At 47.2% G+C, this 21,290-nt stretch overlaps 1 protein-coding gene across 1 annotated transcript in view; it reads left to right on the forward strand.

The window, feature by feature from the left end:
• The window catches only part of JAM3 (junctional adhesion molecule 3), a 1,464,991-nt gene that overhangs the window by 282,247 nt on the left and 1,161,454 nt on the right, over positions 1-21,290 (forward strand). The window contains exon 4 of the mRNA XM_044079478.1: positions 2,052-2,254. Within this exon, the coding sequence (XP_043935413.1) occupies positions 2,052-2,254 (203 nt within the window). The remainder of the gene's footprint in view (positions 1-2,051; positions 2,255-21,290) is intronic.

Genomic DNA, 21,290 nt, shown 5'->3' on the forward strand with positions numbered 1-21,290 from the left:
TGCACCGGTCAATCCCTTCTCTCAACCTCACAGCTTGGTTGCTCCACTTCCTTCCTTAGCCAGGCTTCCTTTGATCTCTAACCCAGTTAGAGACATCATAGTAGCTTCGCTAAAATCCTCTACCAGGAGGATTTATACTAGCAAATGGAAACGTTTCTCTTATTGGGCTAAGGCCAAGAATATTGATCCTTTTACTGCCCCTGTTCAGGCAGTTCTGGACATCTTAGCAGAGATTTTTCATGCAGGCTCCTCTTCTTCCACAGTCAGAGTTCAATTGGCTGCTATTTCCAATTTTCATGTCGGGATAGCAGATCATAATATTATGTCCCATAGGCTCTGCAGGGCCTTCTTGAAAGGAATTTTCCTACTAAAGCCTCCAATCAGGAATCCTCCTCCTCAGTGGGATCTAAATTTAGTGCTGACATCCTTGATTCTTCCCCCCTTCGAGCCAGCTGCTTCTTGTTCCCTAAAATATCTTTCTTGGAAAACTTTATTCCTAGTGGCTATTACATCGGCCAGGAGGGTGTCTGAACTTCATGCTCTTTCGGTTCGACCCCCCTATTTGGTTTTTCACAAAGACAGAGTATCTTTGAGAACTAACCCAACCTTTTTGCCTAAGGTCGCTTCAAAGAACAATTTGAATCAATCCATTGATCTCCTGTATTTTTCCCTAACTATTCAGATAGAGCTGAACAAAAGCTACATTATCTTGATGTCCACCGTCAACTTAGATATTATTTGGACAGAACAAAAAATTTAGAAAATCTGATCAACTTTTTGTTTCCTATGCGGATAATAAAAAGGCCTTCCTGTTTCTAAAGTGACTTTGTCTAGATGGCTTTCTTCGGTCATCTCTGAAATTTATCTGCTCAGGGGAAAACAGCTGTGCTCAAAACCTAAAGCACATTCAACTAGGAGCTTAGCTACTTCTACAGCTTTTCAAGCTAGACTTCCTTTAGACACTATTTGTGCAGCGCCACTTGGGCCACTCCTCACACTTTTGTTTCCCATTACAAATTGGACTTGGCCTCCAGGGACAGAGCCAGTTTTGGCTCTACAGTCCTCAAGAGTTTGTTCCATTGAGCCACCCAGGATAGAGGTGCTAGGGACGCGGTCCCATCAAGCAAGAATGAAGGCGAGATTGACAACTTAACATTAAGAAGTTATGTACCTACCATAACGTTCCATGTTAGTTGTCTTCTCGCCTTCTTTCTTGCGACCCTCCCTCCTTCCCCTTGGCCTGGACAGACCTTGTTATAAGAAACTGTTATGCTGAAGACCATTCAGACCTGGTCCTTCTTCCATCTGTAAGTTTTCTTTCTTCCTTTGGGAAGTATTTCATGCTTGGTGCTATTGCCCTTTGTCATCAAACGAGATCTGGGTACTTACCGCCTTGCATCATGGGATATGGGGCTGCCTCGAGCTGGTAAAAGTGACTCTCGAGCTTAGCAAGTGCCGAGTCGGAGCCGAGGGATCGGCTCCGAACCCATCAAGCAAGAAAGAAGGCGAGAGAAGACAACTAACATGGAACGTTATGGTAGGTACATAACTTCTTATTCTCCTACTTCGAGCTTCTAAGTCAGTTATTTTTTGTTGTAAGTCATTGATTATTTTTCCATTTGCGTTTACCTTAGCTTGTAAATCCTGTATCTGCTTTGAGTTCTCTTCAGTTTTATTTTCTATTGTGTTTATTCTTGTTATGATTTGATCCAGGATTGAACCGAAGGAATTTACTTCTTAAAGATTTACTGTTATTTCTTGTGTGCTTCATGTAATATACTACTGTTCTGGAGAGTAATGTTTTGGTGTTGGGTGGGAGACACAAATATTCTGAAAAAAAAACTTTTAAATGCCTGCCAGCCTTTGTCTTGTTGTTACAAGGGATGGATCTGATCTTTCAGAGGAGCTGCTTTTGGTAAGTACATAAGTTCTGTTGTTAATGATATGGTGTCTGTTAATAATTGCATTTAACTTTCAAATTAAGAAAGTACTGGAAATGTAACTCCCATGACACTTGGCTTCTATCTTCAGAGTGTTTAAATTTGTTTCAGTGAAACCAGTAAAACCACGATGTTCTGTGCCAAAAGCAGTGCCAGTGGGAAAATCAGCAGAGCTGCACTGTAGTGAAAATGAAGGTCATCCACAGCCCAATTATTATTGGTATAGAGATGGGGATCAGTTGCCAGAAGACTCCAGATCTGAGCAGAAGTTTAACAAGTCATCCTTCACTTTAAATCGAAGTTCTGGGACTTTGGTAATGTATCCTGCCACTGATGTTTACTACTGTTTCCTTTTTTGATAACATTTTTTCTGTATCCAAGCTACCAAACAGCAATTCACAGTTATAAGAGTTAAACAGAGATGTGAAATTCTTATTTCCATTGCAGCCTTCATGTTAAAAACTGATGAGCCTCTATTGGAAAGTATAACTGTAACACTAAGGGATTGGAAACATCCAGCGTGTAGCAGTTCAGGCCCATTTCCTCTTTTCAAGATATAGTATAGCATTGAGACTGAGTAATCACCAACTTACAGAGTGTGCGATCCATGATAATCAGCATATAGATCACCGTTGCAACAGCAGATCCTAATGCCTTATGACCAGCCTGTTTTCACAACTTTTAGGTGCATTCCACACAAGTGCAAATCTCTTGAGCATTTTTTGCCAGTGAAGAGCGCTTCTTCAACTGGCCCCGTGCAACTGTCAATGTCCTTCTGTTCAGTTTTGCAGTATTCTGTACATATGGGCTGTATTGCGCCCATCGACCTGACGTCTGGCCTGTATACAAAAGCTTAAAGCCACTGCCTGTACGTGGGCTGTTGCACAAAGGCAAAGACATCGTCAACGTCCGTCATAAAAGAGGCATCCGCACATACAATCTTCAGATTTTTTTCACCGCTATTCAGAAAGGTTGACTCGTACATTCAGTCTACCATTGGATACCATTGGTTTCGTCTTTCATCTTCAGATCAGTACCCTGTAGAGGATGTAATTTGTTGCTACTGCCTTTTTGCTTTTGTTAATGTCATTCAGGAGAGGCAAATTTTAAGTGTGGAAGGCATATTCCACGTAAAGATAGTCACAAGCTTTGCTTATTTTGTTTAGGTCTGCTCACGACCACCGCTCCTGCTCTATTTTTCTGGCCTTTGTTCCTAAAACATTGTGTAGTCGTCTGTCAACCTTAAATCTCTATTTAGAAATCCAGAGACTCAAACATCTGGCTAGAGACGCTGTGGAAGTTTCAGCAAGTGCTTCTGAACCATTTGTAAAGTGGAAGGTCAGCAAAGCTAGGCCCGAATCCTCTTTAGTTGCTCCTACTCCCTCTGACGTTCCCATTAAGGTTGATGAAAACCCAGTGGTATTTCAAGAGATGGGGACCACTTCCTCAGTGGTACAGTATGGAATCCGCCACGAGTAAGGATCCTAGCATGTGCAAGGCTATGCAGACGTATGGTTCGGATGACTTGGGAGAACCACGGATAGTTATTGTGGAAGACTCTGGGACCATTCCATCTCCTTTGTCTAAAGAATTGTCCGATGTAAAGCCTATGTCTGCCGTTTTTCCCCAACAAGACAAGCATGTTAAAAAGAAGCAAAAGACTAGGCATGGCTCCGTTCCTTCTACCCCTTTGTCAGATTGGGATTTTTTTTGCAAGGTCTTATTAAGATTCTGATGGCTTTGAAGCCTCCAGCTTCGGCTTTGCTTTTTGCTGGCCTGGCCTTCTCCTCCTCTCCTGTGCTGCTGTCAGGGTTTCAGGGGCCTTCTTTAATGCAAGCTGTGAAATTTCAAAGTCATGACACTGATTCTGAGGGGTCTTCTTCAGATGAAGACTCTGTGGCACACTCCACCCAGATTTCTTCCCCACTGGAATATGCTTCCCTAGAAGAAGAGTCTAATGGGGGGGGGGTTCCCATAGAAGAGCTCTCCTTTGGGGAAATTGTTAATAAGATGAGGGAATTCTTTATGTGGAATTCTTCTCAGATTTCACAGGAGCATAAGAGATACTATGAACCTCTCCAGTTGGAGGCCCCTGCTCCTTCAGCAGTACCTCCAGTCCTGCCAGCTTTCTTAGATGCTTTTAAATCAGCTTCTAAAACCCCTGACTCTCAAGCCCCTGCCCCTAAAAGACCTGATTGTTTCTATGAGGTCCGTGGGGATTGCAAGTTTCTTTTTAAATGTTTCTCAGCTGACCCAGCTGTGGTTTCAATACTTCAGATAAATCTTCACAACTATCTCCCTCTAATAAACTGCTTCCTTTTGACAAAGAAAATAGAAGTTTGGAAAGGTTGGGAAAAAAGGTCTATACTTCTTCTGCCTTGGCTATCAGAGCTATTACTTACCAGACCCACATGTCTACTTACACTCTGGCCTTGCTTTCTCAGGCTTCCCAGGTTCTCTCCCAATTGCCTGAGTTAGAGGCTAAGTCACTGGCTCTTTCTCTCTTGTCGGCCTCCTCCCAGGTAGCTAGACACTCAATAAAGTGTAGTTATGATGCGGTAGAAGCCTTTTACAGAGCAGCAACTTCTGCTTCTGTTCTCAGAAATCATTCCTGGTTACGGCTCCAGGCACTACCCGATGACATCATGTACAAATTGCTTGATGTTTCTTTGGATAATTCTTCCCTCTTTGGCAAAGCAGTTGCAGAACTCTTTAAATCATTGCAGGAAAAAGTTAAGCTCCTGGATTTGAAAGACTTGCTTGTTTCACCAGTTCCCATATTTCATAGGAACCTTCCTGCCAAGACTCCTTTTGTCAGGAAACTTGCTCGCTATTCCACTTCTACTCCTTCTGGAACTAGACCACGTAAGTCTTCCAGGAGACCTCCACAGGCTAAGGCTGTTACCTCTGCTGCTGTTCCTCCTCCTCAGCAGTCCTTTCAGCCCAAGCAAAGTCCTCTGTGATGTTCTGGCCCCTCTTCCAAGTCATACCGTTTTGTCTCTTTGCATTTATCCAAATGGGATCCTTTATGACATGGACACCTATATAACACCTCCTACCTTGACCTGGCTATAGGCTTCAACACTATTCCCCACTCGGGCATAATAGATAAACTCTCTCAACTAGGCATCAATCCATATGTTACCAGATGGATAGCTAACTAGCTCACTGATAGACCCATCTAGTCAAAATAGGAGAAGCCACCTCAAGCAGTGGACCTGTATCTAGTAGCGTACCACAGGGTTCGGCCTTGGGACCTCTGTTGTTTGGGATATACTTTTTTGAGGTGCAGGCCAAAACCAGTGGGCTGTGGCTGACCAAGTTTGCAGATGATTGCAAGCTGGGAGCTGTCATCAATTCCCCTAGTGATGTGGACATCCTCCAAGAGGGTCTCACTCAAACAAATGACTGGTGCCAGAAACATGGCCTCAAGCTGAATACAAAAAAAATGCATCGTCACCCCTTTGGGGAGAGTGATGTCCTCGCAAATTTTCGCATTAATAACAATGTCCTAAGCATGCAGTCAGTCGTGAGGGATTTGGGCACCCAGATTGATAGCAACCTGACTTTTGACCACCATGTTGCTTCCATTGTACGGAAAGCTTTCTACATGGCCCACCTCATAAGTAAGGGTATCTCATCCTGGGACAAGGAGGTAACAACATTGTATGCTTCCCTTATAAGGCCCATTATTGAGTACAATACCCCATTCGGCATGTATCTCGCAAAGTACATGCAGCAGCTGGAGAGACCACAGAGGTTCCTCACCAGGAGAATCCAGGGCCTCAATAGGCTAAAAGCCCTATCCCTCTACTCTGTTTCATACAGACTCCTCAGAGGTGACCTCTGTCTGGCATACAAGGCGATCTCAGACCCCACCTTGATGGGACTGCTGCATAACCGCAAGTCAAGCTCCACTCTAGTAACCCGCACACGTGGCCTCAACCGGGCTGTGACATCAGTAGGACTTGTTGGTGAGACAGATTTGTGTCCCAGAGACTCCCCCATCTATGGAATAGACTCCCACTGCACATCAAGCAGAGTACCTCTTTACCCTTTTTTAAGCACAGTCTGGATAACTGGATGGGAAATAGGAAGCACTTCCTTGGTATTCCACCCACGTCCCTGCTGCACAGGGACATCCGTGCTGATTTGTCTGTGCATGGGCTAAACGCTTGGCTAGGCTTATAAGGGCCTCAGGGCCAATAGCCTAGTAGCTTCCTATGATCCTGTGGAAGACTCTCCTTCCCTTTAAGGGGATACCTCAACCTCCCTCCAGTCAACTGCATCTTTTTTCCTTGATACTTGCTCAACTTTTCAAGATGGTCCTTGCAGGCCTATCTTGGATTTTTCCCTGTTATACACTTTTCTGGTGGTGCCTTCTTTCAGAATGCTATCCTTGCCAGCTCTCCTTCCCCTGATCCCTCCTCAAGCTTTCTTAGCTTCTCTGGATCTCAAGGCTGCATATCTGCATATCCCTATTCATCCTCACTTCAGGAAGTTTTTGCATTTCTCAGTGGTGTTTTTTGCATTTTCAGTTTTCTGCCTTGCCCTTTGGTCTTTCCACTGTTCCAAGGGTATTCACAAAATGCCTGGCCCCAGCCATTGCCTATTTAAGGCTAAAAGGACTACCAAGTTTACCCTTACTTGGACGATCTGCTTTTTCTGGCCAGCAGTCCAGACCTGTTAACTCAATCTGAACCTAGCTATTCCCTTTCTGCAGGGCCTAGGTTTCTCAATAAATTTAAAAAAAAAATCATGCCTGACACCAAGTCAGGATCTTATATTCTTGAGGTTCCAGACAGACGATGATGGTTTTACTTCCTGCAGAAAAAGCAGTTTGTCTCAGGACATTCATGGAGGCTCTGCTGTTCCTTCCTTCCATCACGGCCAGGGAGTTTGAGACTTTTGGGGTTCATGGCCTCCTCTATTCCCATGTTGTGCTTTACAAAGCTGCACATGAGAAAGTTCCAGTGGTTTTTAAAAACAGTTTGGTCCCAGCATGCTCATCATTTAGATGTCTCGATTCCCCTTCTTCCCTGTCTGAAAACAGAGTTAGGTTGGTGGATGCAGCAACTCAATCAGAACCCTGGCCTCCCACTTCAGGTACCTCAACCAGCTCAGCAACTTTTCAGAGACGCCTCAGACTTCATTTGAGGAGCAACCTTTGCTACCAGGAAAGTACAGGGTCTTTGGTTACCCCTCTCAAAAGTGTGAACTTATAAACATCAAGGAAATGAGGGCTGTAATTCTAGCTTTGCAGAATTTTTTCCCTCTCTTCTTGCCAGGACCCCTCAGGATTCTTACAGACAGTACCACAGTCCTTTGGTACATAAACAAGCAGGAGGCCACAGAATATTCCCTTCTTTGTCGCTTGGCCATCAAAGCTTGAGAAATGGCTATTCATGTCTATATTACATAATCAAACTTTTAAAAGTTCGAATGTCATACGGTCGACACCATATGATCGAACTTAAGTTCGAAAATGTAATAAAAAATTAAACCAAAGAAAAAACCTACCTGAGCAGTTTAAGCAGGGGGGCAAGCTCCTGCCCCCCCCCCCCACACACACACACCCCCAGCTCTTTAAATATACCAAATTTGAGATCGCACTATAGTGCAATAAGAGAAATCTTCCCATTCCGCACTGTATGGAGATCTCCGTTGAAAGTTCGACAACATGATATAGACCCAGCTATTCAGTACATAAGGGACTCTGCATGCTGTGTACCTCCCATCATCTCAGAACTCGGGGACAGACGCATTACGCATATCTATGACACACTCTCACAAGTGGATGTTTCACAGGGATGTGTTCCTGCATGTAGTTCACCGGTGGGGTTCTCCAGAAATAGACCATGTTAAGTTGTGTATCTCGCCTTCATTCTTGCTGGATGGGTTCGGATCGGCTCCGACTCGGCCAATACTAAAGCTCGAGAGCTAATTCCACCGGCTCAAGGCTCCCCTATGTCCCACAATGCTAGGCGGTAACTACCCAGATCTCGTTTGCCGCTTAGCTGACGAGGTGCTTTTCTACCGGCTCTGGCAGGTTAGTGAAGAATTTAATTCTAAATTTTCAATTCTTAGACCCCTAGTACCCTTTTTTTACTGAAACCTTTAGATGTTAAGTTGTCAATCTCACCTTCATTCTTGCTGGATGGGTTCGGAGCCGATCCTCGGCTCTGACTCGGCACTTGCTAAGCTCGAGAGTCACTTTTACCAGCTCGAGGCAGCCCCATATCCCATGATGCAAGGCGGTAAATACCCAGATCTCGTTTGCCGCTTCGCTGATGAGGTCCTCCTTTTACCAGCTCTTGGTAAGTAATTTGTTATTCAGAATTTACTCACCCCATTCCATATATTTCTCATAGATTTTTAGTATACTGTCATTTTTAGATAGTTTTAGAGTCTCTAACTCCTAGTTTACTGTTTCCCTAGTTATTTTATTTTAGTTGGGCCTTTACTCCCCTCCATCCCTTCCTGTCAGGGGGTGTGTGTGTGAGTTTGTTTTCTCCCTTTTTAAGTTAAATTTCTGAGTCTGGGACTGTGTGAGTAGAGTGTTTGTGTACTTCTCACCATGTCCAAAGAACCGAGGGTCTCAGGCTTCAAGAAGTGTGACTCGTGCTGTCAGAAGATGTCTCTGACAGACGGTCACACTTCTTGTATTTATTGTCTGGGACCTCTCCACCTGCAGGACTCCTGTGCTATTTGTCACTCCTTCAGCCAGAGAGTCCTGCAGGAAAGGAGAAATAAGCTAATCTTAAGGGGCTTACTTAAACCAGAGGGCTCCCCGGCCAAGTCTGCTTCGGGTCAGCCCTCTAAGACCTCCAAGGCCCAGGCTTCTGCTACTAAGCCTTCGGCCCTGGCTCCGACTCCTTTGGAGTCGAGATCGGCTCCGGCTGGAGCCGATCTTATTTTGACTAGTGCCGATACTTTAACTGCCACATTGGTGTCGGCTCCAACCGGCTCCGAACACCATGTGTCTATGGCTTTGGTATCGGCGCCGACCGGCTCAGATACCATTATTCCCTTGCCTGTATCGGCTCCGGCCAGAGCCGATACATCTTTGACCAGGCATGGAGCCGATAAGTTGTCGGCTCCGTCTGGAACCGAGGGTTCTTCGGCTCCGATGGTTCCGTCGAGGAAGCGGTCCAGGTCTCCCTCTGTGGAGCCTATACTTTCGGCTCCGACCTCTCCTCTTCTTTCGGAGCGGAGCCATTGGAGCCGATCATCTAGGTCTTCCAGGCTCTCAGACCATGATTTGGAGAGAGTGGTAAGCAGATTATTAAAATCACAGGCACTTGCCCAAATGCTTCATAGTCCGTCTCATCAGACGACTACTAGTCCACACCCTCTTCAAGTTCCTCCTTCGACTCTCCTCCAGAGCTCGGAACCGGAGTCTGTTGGAATAGTCACTGCTACGGCTGCGGGGCAGATACCACCCCTTTCTGCTCCTTCAGCTTCTACTCTTATCTCCTCCTCGAGACCTTCCTTGGAGGGATCCGGTGGTCGGGCTTCCCTGGTCTGCTCCGAGGGGGTGAGTGGCATCGGATCCTTGTCCGGCCCTGCTCTTCCCCTCGGGGTTTCGGCCTTGGTGAGCTCGGCTCCGACATCTGCCTCGGAGCCTTCCCTTTCGGTGGGCCCGGGAGCCCCTGTTTCTTCAGAGTGGGGTCTCTCGGATCTCCCTGGGAGGGGAGCCTTTGAGGTGATGAGGAGTGTGCTGGCCCCCGGGCTCAGTCAGCAGTCTATTCCCTTAGCTCCTCCCTCTATGGTGCCTGTAGATGTCTCTTCCCGCTCTCTTGCTCCCGGACCGAGAGATCCATCGCCTCAGGTTTCCCCACTGGGAAGAACCCCCTCTTCCGAGGATTCTCCTGATCCATCAGGAGATCCTCCGCGTAAGAGGACCTGTAAGAGGAAGCACCTAGACTCCCCTGAGTCTACAACTTCAGATACCGACTTAGATGAGTCGGAGGGGTCCCCAAGATCCCCCTCTGAGGATGTCTCTTTTTCAGACATCCTAGAACTCCTAAAACAGAGGGGAAACTGGCCCTCCATTAATCCCTCCGAGGATGAGTTGGTATACCTAGACCCTCCACCTCCTGGGTGTCTGAAGGCGTGGGCATCTCCTGATTCCGTGGAACCAGTTCCCAGGAGGCCTTCTAAATTTATTACGGCCCCTTCCGAGAAACAATTTCTTACAAAAGGTGTCCCTGTTGATGCCATGGTGGTGGCGGCCGCCACTAAGAAGGAACTTGCAGATCCTTCCGTACCAGTCCATCCTCCTAACAAGGATTCTAGGACCATGGACAGGTATGGTAAGCGGATGTTTTCCTCAGCGACCTTTGCCATGCGTTCGCTGAATTATTTATGTCACTTCACCAGACTTCAAAGGGACATCCTTAAAGAATTAGGTGAAGTAGTACAGGATCCTTCAACTGCAGGGGCTCAGGAGAAGATTGCTTCTCAGCTAGGAATCCTTAACTCCCTAACCAACTCCTCCATGCGGCTAATTTCTTATGCAGCAGATGGAGCGAGTAGAGCTGCAGGGACAGGAGTGGCTCTTAGACGTCAGTCCTGGATGCGGCTCTGTAATTTTGCAGACCCCTTTAAGGCGTCCTTCACAAACTCTCCCTTCGATGGGTCAACATTGTTTGGTCCTCGGGTGAAGGATACGTTAACCAGGTGTTAGCAAGACGGCAAGACTCTTTCTGCCGTAGGAGTCCGTTTTTCCACCCCTTCTAGGCCTTACCCCAAAGGACAGAAGGGGGGAAAGATGTGGTTCCGAAAATCTCAGGGAGTCACGCCGGACACACGTGGTCAGTTTATCCCTAGAGGCAGAGGGGGTAATAACAATAGACGCCACCCTAGGGGCAGAGGGGGTCCGCAGAACCAGGGCAGCAGAGAGCCTCTTTCTGACAAGCCCTTCCAGCATCCCTGAGGTGTTGCCCGACTGTCCACCCTTGGAGGCAGTCGGGGGAAGATTATCGCTGTACCCAGAAGCCTGGCTTTCCCTTTCGCAAGACAAATGGGTACAGTCGATCATATCCGAGGGTTACAAGATTCCTTTTGAGGAAAGTCCCTTCCCTCACAAAAATTCCCTTCCAGATGTTCCACCCGGTCTAAGGGAAATCGCAAAATTAGAAGTATCAAAGCTTCTACAAAAAAGGGCCATTCAGCCAGTTCCAACAGACCATTCAGAGCCCGGAATCTACTCAAGGTTCTTTTTGGTTCCCAAAATGACGGGAGATTGGAGACCAATATTGAACCTCAGCAGACTCAACAAGTCGGTGAAAAAGACAAGATTTCGGATGGTCACACTTCAATCGATTTTGCCCTTCTTAGGCAAAGACAACTGGATGTGCTCAATAGACCTTCAGGATGCGTACTATCACATAAAAATCCACAGACGCTCCAGAAGGTTTCTCCGCTTTCGGCTGGGGTCCAGTAATTTTTAATTCAAAGCCCTGCCCTTTGGTCTCACTACAGCTCCCAGGGTGTTCACCAAATGCATGGCAGTGGTCACGGCTCACCTGAGACGTCAAGGATTCCAGGTGTTTCCGTATCTCGACGACTGGCTCCTCTCAGCCACCACCAGGCATCAACTTCTCCAAGCCAGAGATTACACCCTAAATCTCTGCACTCAGTTAGGAATCTCGGTCAACTACGAAAAATCCTCCTTATTGCCCTGCCAATCTATTACTTTTATAGGCGCAAATTTAGACACTGTTCGGATGTCAGCAAACCTCACAAGCCAGAGAATCCTAGATATCCAAAACCATGTGCGGATCATCCTTGCCAGCAAAAAGGTGTAAGCCAGACTGGTCCTGAAAGTATTGGGCCTCATGGCAGCTGCCATTACTCTTCTTCCTTTGGCCCGTTTTTACATGCGTCTCCTTCAGTGGATGTTGTTCACCCAATGGTCCTTCCAACAGCTTCCCATGCGTCACCAGATCCTGGTGACACAATCTTGCAAAAACCATCTATCCTGGTGGATTTCTTCTCCCCAAGTCCATCAGGGCAGACCCTTTGTTTCCCAGGCCCCGGTAGCCACAGTCACTACGGACGCCTCCCTGATCGGGTGGGGGGGTCATTATCAGGGCAGGATGGTTCATGGGACGTGGCAACCGTTCGAATACCACCTGCACATAAATGTCCTAGAGATGAGAGCAGTGCTTTTAATGTTGCAAGCCCTCAACGACTTTCTTCCCTTGGGAACGATTGCAGTTCACACGGACAACATCTCCGTAGTATGGTACATCAACAAGCAGGGCGGAACCAAGTCCTACCCCTTATGTCGAGAGGCTCTCAGACTTTGGCAATGGGCGATCTCCTCTCATCGGTTTCTGGTAGCAACGCATATCCCTGGGAAAACCAACATTTTAGCGGACAGATTGAGCAGAGCTATACTCATGCCTCACGAGTGGTCTCTCAAGCAATCTATAGTGGAGGAGATTTTTCAAAAGTGGGGCCGCCCATGTTGCGATCTTTTTGCTACTCCCCAAAACAGCAAATGCCCAGTCTTCTTCTCTCTCTTCCCACTTCCGGGCCATCCCCCCAGAGACGCTCTTACCCAAGATTGGCCCCAGGGACTTCTTTATGCCTTTCCTCCCTTTCCATTGATACCACAGGTACTCCAGAAAGCTACCGTTTTGAGAGCCAAAATGATTCTCATTGCCCCGTATTGGCCTCGACAAATTTGGTTTCCGTTCCTTCATCGTCATCTTTTGGTGCAGCCGTGGCATCTGGACCCAGTGCCAGATCTTCTGATCCACCAGTCGGGTCAGCTGCATCGGTCCATTCCTTCTCTCAACCTCACAGCTTGGTTGCTCTACTTCCTTCCTTAGCCAGGCTTCCTATGATCTCTAACCCCGTTAGGGATATCATAGTAGCTTCCCTTAAATCCACAACTAGAAGGATTTACTCTAGCAAGTGGAAACGTTTCTCCCTTTGGGCGAAATCAAGGAACATAGATCCCTTTACTGCCCCTGTTCATGCAGTTTTGGATTTTCTAGCGGAAATCTTTCACTCGGGTTCCTCATCTTCCACGGTCAAAGTTCAGTTGGCTGCAATCTCGAACTTTCATGTCGGGTTTGCAGATCACAACATTATGTCCCACAAGCTTTGTAGAGCTTTTCTGAAAGTAATTTTTCTCCTGAAGCCTCCTGTCAGGAGTCCTCCTCCACAATGGGACCTAAATCTAGTGCTGACATCCTTAATTCTTCCTCCTTTCGAGCCAGCTGCTTCATGTTCACTAAAGTTTCTTTCATGGAAGACACTCTTCCTTGTCGCTATTACCTCGGCTAGGAGAGTGTTAGAACTTCATGCCCTCTCTGTTCGTCCCCCATATTTGGTCTTCCACAAGGACAGAGTATCCTTGAGAACTAATCCATCCTTTTTGCTCAAGGTTGCTTCAAAAACAAATTTAAACCAATCCATTGATCTCCCTGTATTTTTTCCTAATTATTCCAACAGATCGGAACAAAAATGACATTATCTAGATGTTTACCGCCAACTCGGATATTATTTGGACAGAACAAAGCAATTCAGGAAGTCTGATCAGCTTTTTCTCTCTTATGCTGAAAATAAGAAAGGCCTCCCTGTTTCCAAAGTGACCTTATCTAGATGGCTATCTTCCACCATTTCTGACATTTATCAACTTAGGGGCAAACAACTGTGCTCAAAACCAAAGGCACATTCCACTAGAGGCCTAGCCACTTCTACAGCCTTTCAGGCTAGGCTACCCTTAGATACTATTTGTGCAGCAGCCACTTGGGCCACTCCTCATACCTTTGTCTCTCATTACAAATTGGATTTGGCCTCCAGGGATAGAGCCAGTTTTGGTTCCACGGTTCTCAAGAGTCTGTTCCATTGAGCCACCCAGGATAGAGGTGCTAGGGACGCGGTCCCATCCAGCAAGAATGAAGGTGAGATTGACAACTTAACATTTAGAAGTTATGTACCTACCATAACGTTCCATGTTAGTTGTCTTCTCTCGCCTTCTTTCTTGCGACCCTCCCTCCTGTCCCCCTTGCCTGGACAGACCTTGATCTCCCTTGTCTCTGGAAGATTTTGTTTCCTTGGGCACCAGTTAGTTCTAGTTTTTAATTATCTGGTTTTCCCTTACAGCCCTTTTTAGGCTAATTGCTCTTCTTTCCTTAGTGGAAAGTTTTTATGCTAGGTAGTTTTCCCTCTAGGTACCAAACGAGATCTGGGTATTTACCGCCTTGCATCATGGGGTATGGGGCTGCCTCGAGCTGGTAAAAGTGACTCTTGAGCTTAGCAAGTGCCGAGTCGGAGCCGAGGATCGGCTCCGAACCCATCCAGCAAGAAAGAAGGCGAGAGAAGACAACTAACATGGAACGTTATGGTAGGTACATAACTTCTAATTTTAAATCCCCTTTTTCCTGGTTCAACAACTTTGTTGCCCTTTTTTCCCTCCTTTATTCCCCTTTAGTTTTAGGCCTTAGGTCCCTTCTAGTCCCCTTGTGTGACTGGTATTTTATTTTTAATTAAGGCCTGTGTGTGTGTCTGTGTGTGTTTTCTTGGACCTTTTATTATGTCTAAGGAATCTAAGGTCTCAGGCTTCAAGAAGTGTGACTCGTGCTGTCAGAAAATGTCTCTGACAGACGGTTTCACTTCTTGTGTGTATTGCCTGGGACCTTTGCACCTGCAGGACTCTTGTGCTGTTTGCCATGGTTTTAGCCCTAGAGTCCTGCAGGAAAGCAAGAATAAATTAATCTTGTGTGGCTTATTAAAGCCTGAAGGCCCCCCAACTCAGTCTGTGTCGGGGAAGCCTTCTAAAACTTCCAAACAGTCGGCTCCGGTTTCTGAGTCGACTTCTGGAAATGTAAAGTCTGCTTCGACATCGGCTCCGGCCGGAGCCGATGTTTCCAAGCCTCATACTGTTACCTCGGCTCCGGCTGGAGCCGAGGTTGATATAACTCCGTTGGCTCCGATACTTTTACCGGAGCAACCTTCTAGGAGGAGATCTAGATCCCCCTCTATCGGCACCGTGCACTCGGCACCAGGATCCCCTCTTCTTTCTGAACGGAACCATAGAACACATTCCTCACGGTCTTCCAGGCTATCTGACCACGATTTGCAAAGGGTAGTGAGTAGACTTCTCAAGTCCGAGGCACTGGCCCAAATGCTGCATAGCCCGACTCAGCAGTCAGTGGCTATTTCCGTTCCCCAATGTATTCCTCCTCCGACTCCTTTGAGTTTGGAGCCAGGGCTCGTCGGAGCCATGACTGTCGGTGCATCGGATCCAATACCTTCCCTTTCAGCTCCGCCGTCTGCTCCGATCTCCTCCTTGGAGGGATCTCGGCGCCGGGCTTCCCTCGTCGGCTCCGAGGGGGCGAGTGGCATTGGACCCTTGTCCGACCCCGCTCTCCCTCTCGGGGCTTCGGCGCTGGTGAGTTCGGCTCCGACATCTGCCTCGGAGCCGTCGCTGTCGGTGCCGGGGGGTCCTTGTCTCTTTGGAGCGGGGACCACCGGCCTTGCCTGATGGGGGTGCCTTCGAGGTCATGCGGAGCGTGCTAGAACCACGGTCTTCCCCACAGTCAGCTCCGTCGGCCCCTCGGTGATTTCTACCCACCCCCTTGCATTAGACCGCAGAGAGCCAACTCCTCAAGTTTCCCCATTGGGAATTTCCTCCTCTTCCGAGGCCTCTCCTGACCCGGTAGGAGATCCCCCTAGGAAGAGGCAGTGCAAGAGGAAGCACATTAACTCCCCTGAGTCTATCACCTCTGACACTGACTTAGAGGAATCTGAAGGTTCCCCTCGATCCCCCTCTGAGGATGTCTCCTGTGCTGACATCCTTGAGATCCTGAAACAGAGGGGGAACTGGCCAGCCCTTAACCCTTCGGAGGATGAGTCAGCGTATCTTGAGGCGTTTGGCTCTCGCCCTTCTACCTCCTGGGTGTCCCCTCCCTTTGACACCCTTATGGAAGTGGTGGCAAAGAAGGCCTGGACGGCTCCTGATTCAGTGGAACCCACCCCGAGGAGGCCATCTAAGTTTATTACTGCCCCTAGAGATAAAGATTTTTTATCCAAAGGTGTCCCCGTTGATGCCATGGTGGTGGCTGCAGCCACTAAGAAGGAGTTAGCCGATCCTTCGGTTCCTGTCCATCCCCCTAATAAGGAATCTAGGACCATGGACAGGTATGGTAAGCGGATGTTCTCATCTGCGACCTTTTCAATGCGGTCGCTGAATTACTTATGCCACTTCACTCGTCTCCAGAGAGATGCCACTTCACTCGTCTCCAGAGAGATTTACACTCTATGAGTGCAGTGATAAAAGGATCCTACAGCTGAGGGGTTCCAGGACAGAATGAACTCCCAGTTGGCAACCCTGAATTCCATCGTTAACTCCTCCATGCGGCTTATCTCATATGCTGCGGATGGGGCGAGTAGAGCCGCAGGCACAGGTGTTGCCTTACGACGTTATGCCTGGATGCGGCTGTGCAACTTTGAGGACCCTTTCAAGGCGTCCTTCACCAATTCTCCCTTTGATGGGATCATCCTTGTTTGGTCCACAGGTGAAGGATACATTGACCAGGTGTGAGGTAGAAGGTAAGACTCTCTCTGCCGTAGGAGTCCGTTTTTCTACCCCTTCTAGACCCTATCCCAAAGGTCGGAGGGGAGGAAAGATGTGGTTCCGTAAACAATCCCAGGGAGTCTCATCTGACGCACAAGGTCGATTCCCCTCTAGAGGGGGGAATAATAATAATAGACGCCGCCCTAGAGGCAGAGGAGGTCCACAAAACCAGGGTAGCAGAGAAACGTTCTCTGATAAACCCTTTCAGCATCCCTGAGGGGCTGCCTGGCTGTCCACCTTCGGAGGCAGTCGGGGGAAGGTTATCCCTGTACCCAAAAGCCTGGCTTTCCCTTACTCGAGCCAAATGGGTACAGTCGATCATATCCGAGGGTTACAAAATTCCCTTTATTTACATCCCATCCCAACCCAAAGGATCCCTTCCAGACGTTCCACCCAGTCTAAGGGAACAAGCAGCATTAGAAATTTCAAAGCTGCTGTCAAAAAGAGCTAATCAGTCCCAGCAGACCAGCAAGGATCCGGAATCTACTCCAAATTCTTTTTGGTACCAAAGAAAACAGGGGACTGGAGACCCATACTGGATCTCAGCAACTTAAACAAGTATGTCAGGAAAACAAAATTCCAGATGGTCACGCTACAGTCCATTCTACCCTTCTTGGGTCAGGACAATTGGATGTGCTCGATAGATCTTCAGGACGCGTACTACCACATCAAGATGAACAGACGCCCCAGAAGATTTCCCCGCTTCAGGCTGGGAGCCAGTCACTACCAGTTCAGAGCCCTGCCCTTTGGTCTCACTACAGCCCCCCGTGTGTTTACCAAATGCATGGCAGTGGTCGCGGTTCACTTGAGACGTCAAGGATTCCAGGTGTTTCCATATTTAGACGACTGGCTCCTTACTGCCACCACCAGACATCAGCTTCTTCTATCCAGGGACTTCACCATCCAAATTTGCCAAGCTCTAGGCATTTCAATAAATTTCGAAAAATCTGCTTTGTCGCCTTGTCAATCTATTACCTTTATAGGCGCCACCTTAGACACACTCAATCTTTCAGCCAGACTCACAGAGCAGAGAGTGTCAGACATTCGGAAACAAGTTTCCCTTCTCTTACAATGCAACAAAGTCAAAGCCAGACTAGTTTTGAAGGTGTTAGGACTCATGGCAGCAGCTATTCCCCTTCTCCCCTTAGCTCGCTTCCACATGAGGATCCTCCAATGGATGCTGTTTACTCAATGGTCCTTCCAACAGCTCCCGATGTCCCGTACCATATTGCTAACTCAATCATGCAAGAATCAACTGTCTTGGTGGATCACATCACCTCTGGTTCTCCAAGGAAGACCCTTCACCCCCCCCCCCAGTCGCCACGTTGACAACAGACGCCTCCCTGACCGGGTGGGGGGGGGGCATTATCAGGGCAGGACAGTCCAAGGCACGTGGCAACCTTTCGAGTGCCACTTGCACATAAATGTCTTAGAGATGAGAGCAGTGCTTTTAGAGTTGCAAGCCCTTCACGACTCTCTTCCCACTGGGACTATTGCAATTCAGACGGACAACATGTCCGTAGTGTTGTACATCAACAAACAAGGCGGAACCAGATCATACCCCTTATGTCGAGAGGCACTCAGACTTTGGCAATGGGCGATCTCTTCTCAGCGTTTTCTGATAGCAATGCACATTCCTGGGAAATCCAACGTGATTGCAGACAAGTTGAGCAGGGCAATTCTCATGCCCCACTAGTGGTCTCTAAAGAAATCAGTTCTAGAAGAATTCCTAAGATGGGGCCACCCTTGCTGCGATCTTTTTGCTACTCCCCAAAACAGCAAGTGTCACGACTTCTTCACTCTCTTCCCATTACCAGGCCATCCCACCAGAGACGCTCTAGTCCACGATTGGCCCCGGGGACTTCTATATGCCTTTCCACCTTTTCCACTGATATCTCAACTAATTCAGAAAGCCATCGCTTTGAGAGTGACAATGATCCTCATTGCCCCTTACTGGCCTCGACAGATATGGTTTCCATTTCTTCATAGTTACCTTTTGGAGCAGCCTTTGCATCTGGACCCAGTACCAGATCTGTTAACCCACCAATCGGGTCAGCTGCACCAAACTCTGCATTCTCTAAACCTCACAGCGTGGTTTCTCCGATTCCGACCTTAGCCAGGCTTCCCTCAATATCTCGCTCGGTCCGAGATATCTTGATAGCCTCTCATAAATCTTCTACTCGGAAGATTTATAGTAGCAAATGGAAACGCTTCTCTTTTTGGGCAACATCAAAAAACATAGATCCCTTTACTGCACCTATCCAGTCTATTCTAAACTTTCTAGCAGAGCTCTTTCATTTAGGATCATCTCCATCTACCATTAGAGTTCAACTGGCTGCCATATCTAATTTTCATGTAGGTGTCTCGGAGTCTAGCATCATGGCTCACAAACTCTGTAAAGCCTTTTAAGGCGATTTCTTCTCAAACCTCCAATCAACGATCCCCGCCTCAATGGGATTTGAACTTGGTTCTGGCATCCTTAATCCTTCCCCTTCAACCGGCTTCATGTTCTCTGAAGTTGCTTTCTTGGAAGACACTTTTTCTGGTAGCTATAACTTCAGCGAGAAGGGTATCCGAACTCCATGCTCTGTGCAGTCGTCCTCCTTTCTTAGTGTTTCACAAAGATAGGGTATCCCTCTGTACTAATCCATCCTTTTTACCTAAGGTTTCCTCTCAAGCAAACCTAAACCAAATTATTGATCTCCCCGTCTTTTTCCCTAACTATTCAAACAGGTCGGAACAAAAGCTACATTTTCTGGATGTTCATCGCCAACTTAGATATTACTTAGACAGGACTAAACAATTCAGGAAATCTGATCAACTGTTTCTGTCATCTGCGGAAGGGAAATTGGGCCTTCCTGTTTCTAAAGTATCTCTCTCTAGATGGCTCACCTCTACAATTACCGTCATCTATGAGCTCAGACATCAAAAACTACCTTCAAGACCTAGAGCTCATTCAACTAGGGCATTGGCTACATCCGTAGCTTTTCAGGATAGGCTGCCAATAGATTCCATTTGTGCAGCAGCCACCTGGGCTTCTCCTCATACCTTCATTTCACATTACAAATTGGACATGGTCTCCAGAAACCGTGCCAACTTTGGTTCCACTGTTCTCAAGAGTCTGTTCTGATAGGCCACCCGGGATAAGGTGCTAGGGACGCGGTCCCATCCAGCAAGAATGAAGGCGAGATAGACAACTTAACATTAAGAAGTTATGTACCTACCATAACGTTCCATGTTAGTTGTCTTCTTCTCGCCTTCTTTCTTGCGTCCCACCCTCCTTCCCCCAAGCCTGGACAGACCGATAGGAATTCAGTTTGTGATCTTCCTCTGGAAGTCGTCATTCCCACACGTTCTTCCACCTCCTTTTCTCCTTTCTTAGGTCTGCGATACCTTTCATGCAGGTTGTTATTGAGGTGGGTTTCCCTTCTCCATTCTCTGGAGACTAGGGTTGCTTGGTATAGCTATCAAACGAGATCTGAGTAGTTACCACCTAGCATTGTGGGATATAGGGGAGCCTTGAGCCGGTGGAATTAGCTCTCGAGCTTTAGTATTGGCCGAGTTGGAGCCGAGGATCTGCTCCGAACCCATCCAGCAAGAAAGAAGGCGAGAAGAAGACAACTAACATGGAACGTTATGGTAGGTACATAACTTCTTATTTTTGCCTCCCCTCTGAACAGACAACTTCCTCGCTTTTGTGTCAGGGTACCTCACTTGCAAGTGTGGCAAATGGATGCTCTGTCCTTCTCATGGAAGGGGATGTTTCTCTATGCATTCCCCCCTTCCCTTTAATTCAGAAAGTCCTGCTGAAAATTCTGAAGAAGAAACCAAAAATATTGCTAGTGACTCCCTTTTGACCAAGACAGCACTGGGTTCCCTCTTCTTCTGCAATTAGCTAAGGGTCATCACTACAAGTTATCTCACCAGATGGACCTGCTCAGTCAGGACAAGGGATCTTTGATTCTCCCCCATTTGTCAACTCTACAAATTACTTTGTGAGTGATCAACTTTTGATCCATTTCAGGCACCTATTTTCTAAGGACATGCTTCTTAGAGTTTTGTAGGAGGCCAGGAAACCCAATATTAGAAAATCTGACATTTCCAGGTGGAGAAGATTTTCTGTTTGGTGCCAAAAAAAGAAAGATGATCCACTTTGTGCGGACATTCCCTTGGTGTTTTTTTACCTGTGTAAGTTGCTCAACAGTGGTCTTTCCTATTCCTCAGTCAAAGTCCACTGTTCTGCCTTGTCTGCCTGTTAGCCTTCAACTCACCTGTTAGCTTCCAGGTTAGAAGTTAAGCTTTTTCTTAAAGGCATCCTACACTTACGGCCCACAGGAAACCAGATGTTCGTGTTTCACTGTTGCAGTCATTACATTTGGGTTATCTGCTTGCAGTAGCCCTCAGTCAGCCTGATTAACAAAGTCTTGGGTCCTGCGTCGGTTGCTGTCCCTTATTCCATAATGTCAGGTCGTCAGGGGTATAAAACATGCAGATGACGCCATTAGATCAGTCTTTCTTGCCGTGCAGTGCCCGAAGCAGAAACAGTTCGCAAGTGCCGGTCGGCCGACTCCCGAAATTTTCGTTTTCGAGTTTGAGAACCGAAGTCTTCAACTAAAGCTAAGTACCCCATTGGGGAAACTTTTTCTTGCTCCTTACCGATGTCAGTAAAAGTTAATAATTGCATTACTTGTGGAAAGCAAATACCTCATAAAGATTTTCATTCGTACTGTATTCCCTGCCTAGGCCCTGAC

This window comes from Protopterus annectens, chromosome 8.part0, assembly GCF_019279795.1.
Source record: "Protopterus annectens isolate FY-2018-M chromosome 8.part0, PAN1.0, whole genome shotgun sequence".
NCBI classification, from domain to species: domain Eukaryota; kingdom Metazoa; phylum Chordata; order Ceratodontiformes; family Protopteridae; genus Protopterus; species Protopterus annectens.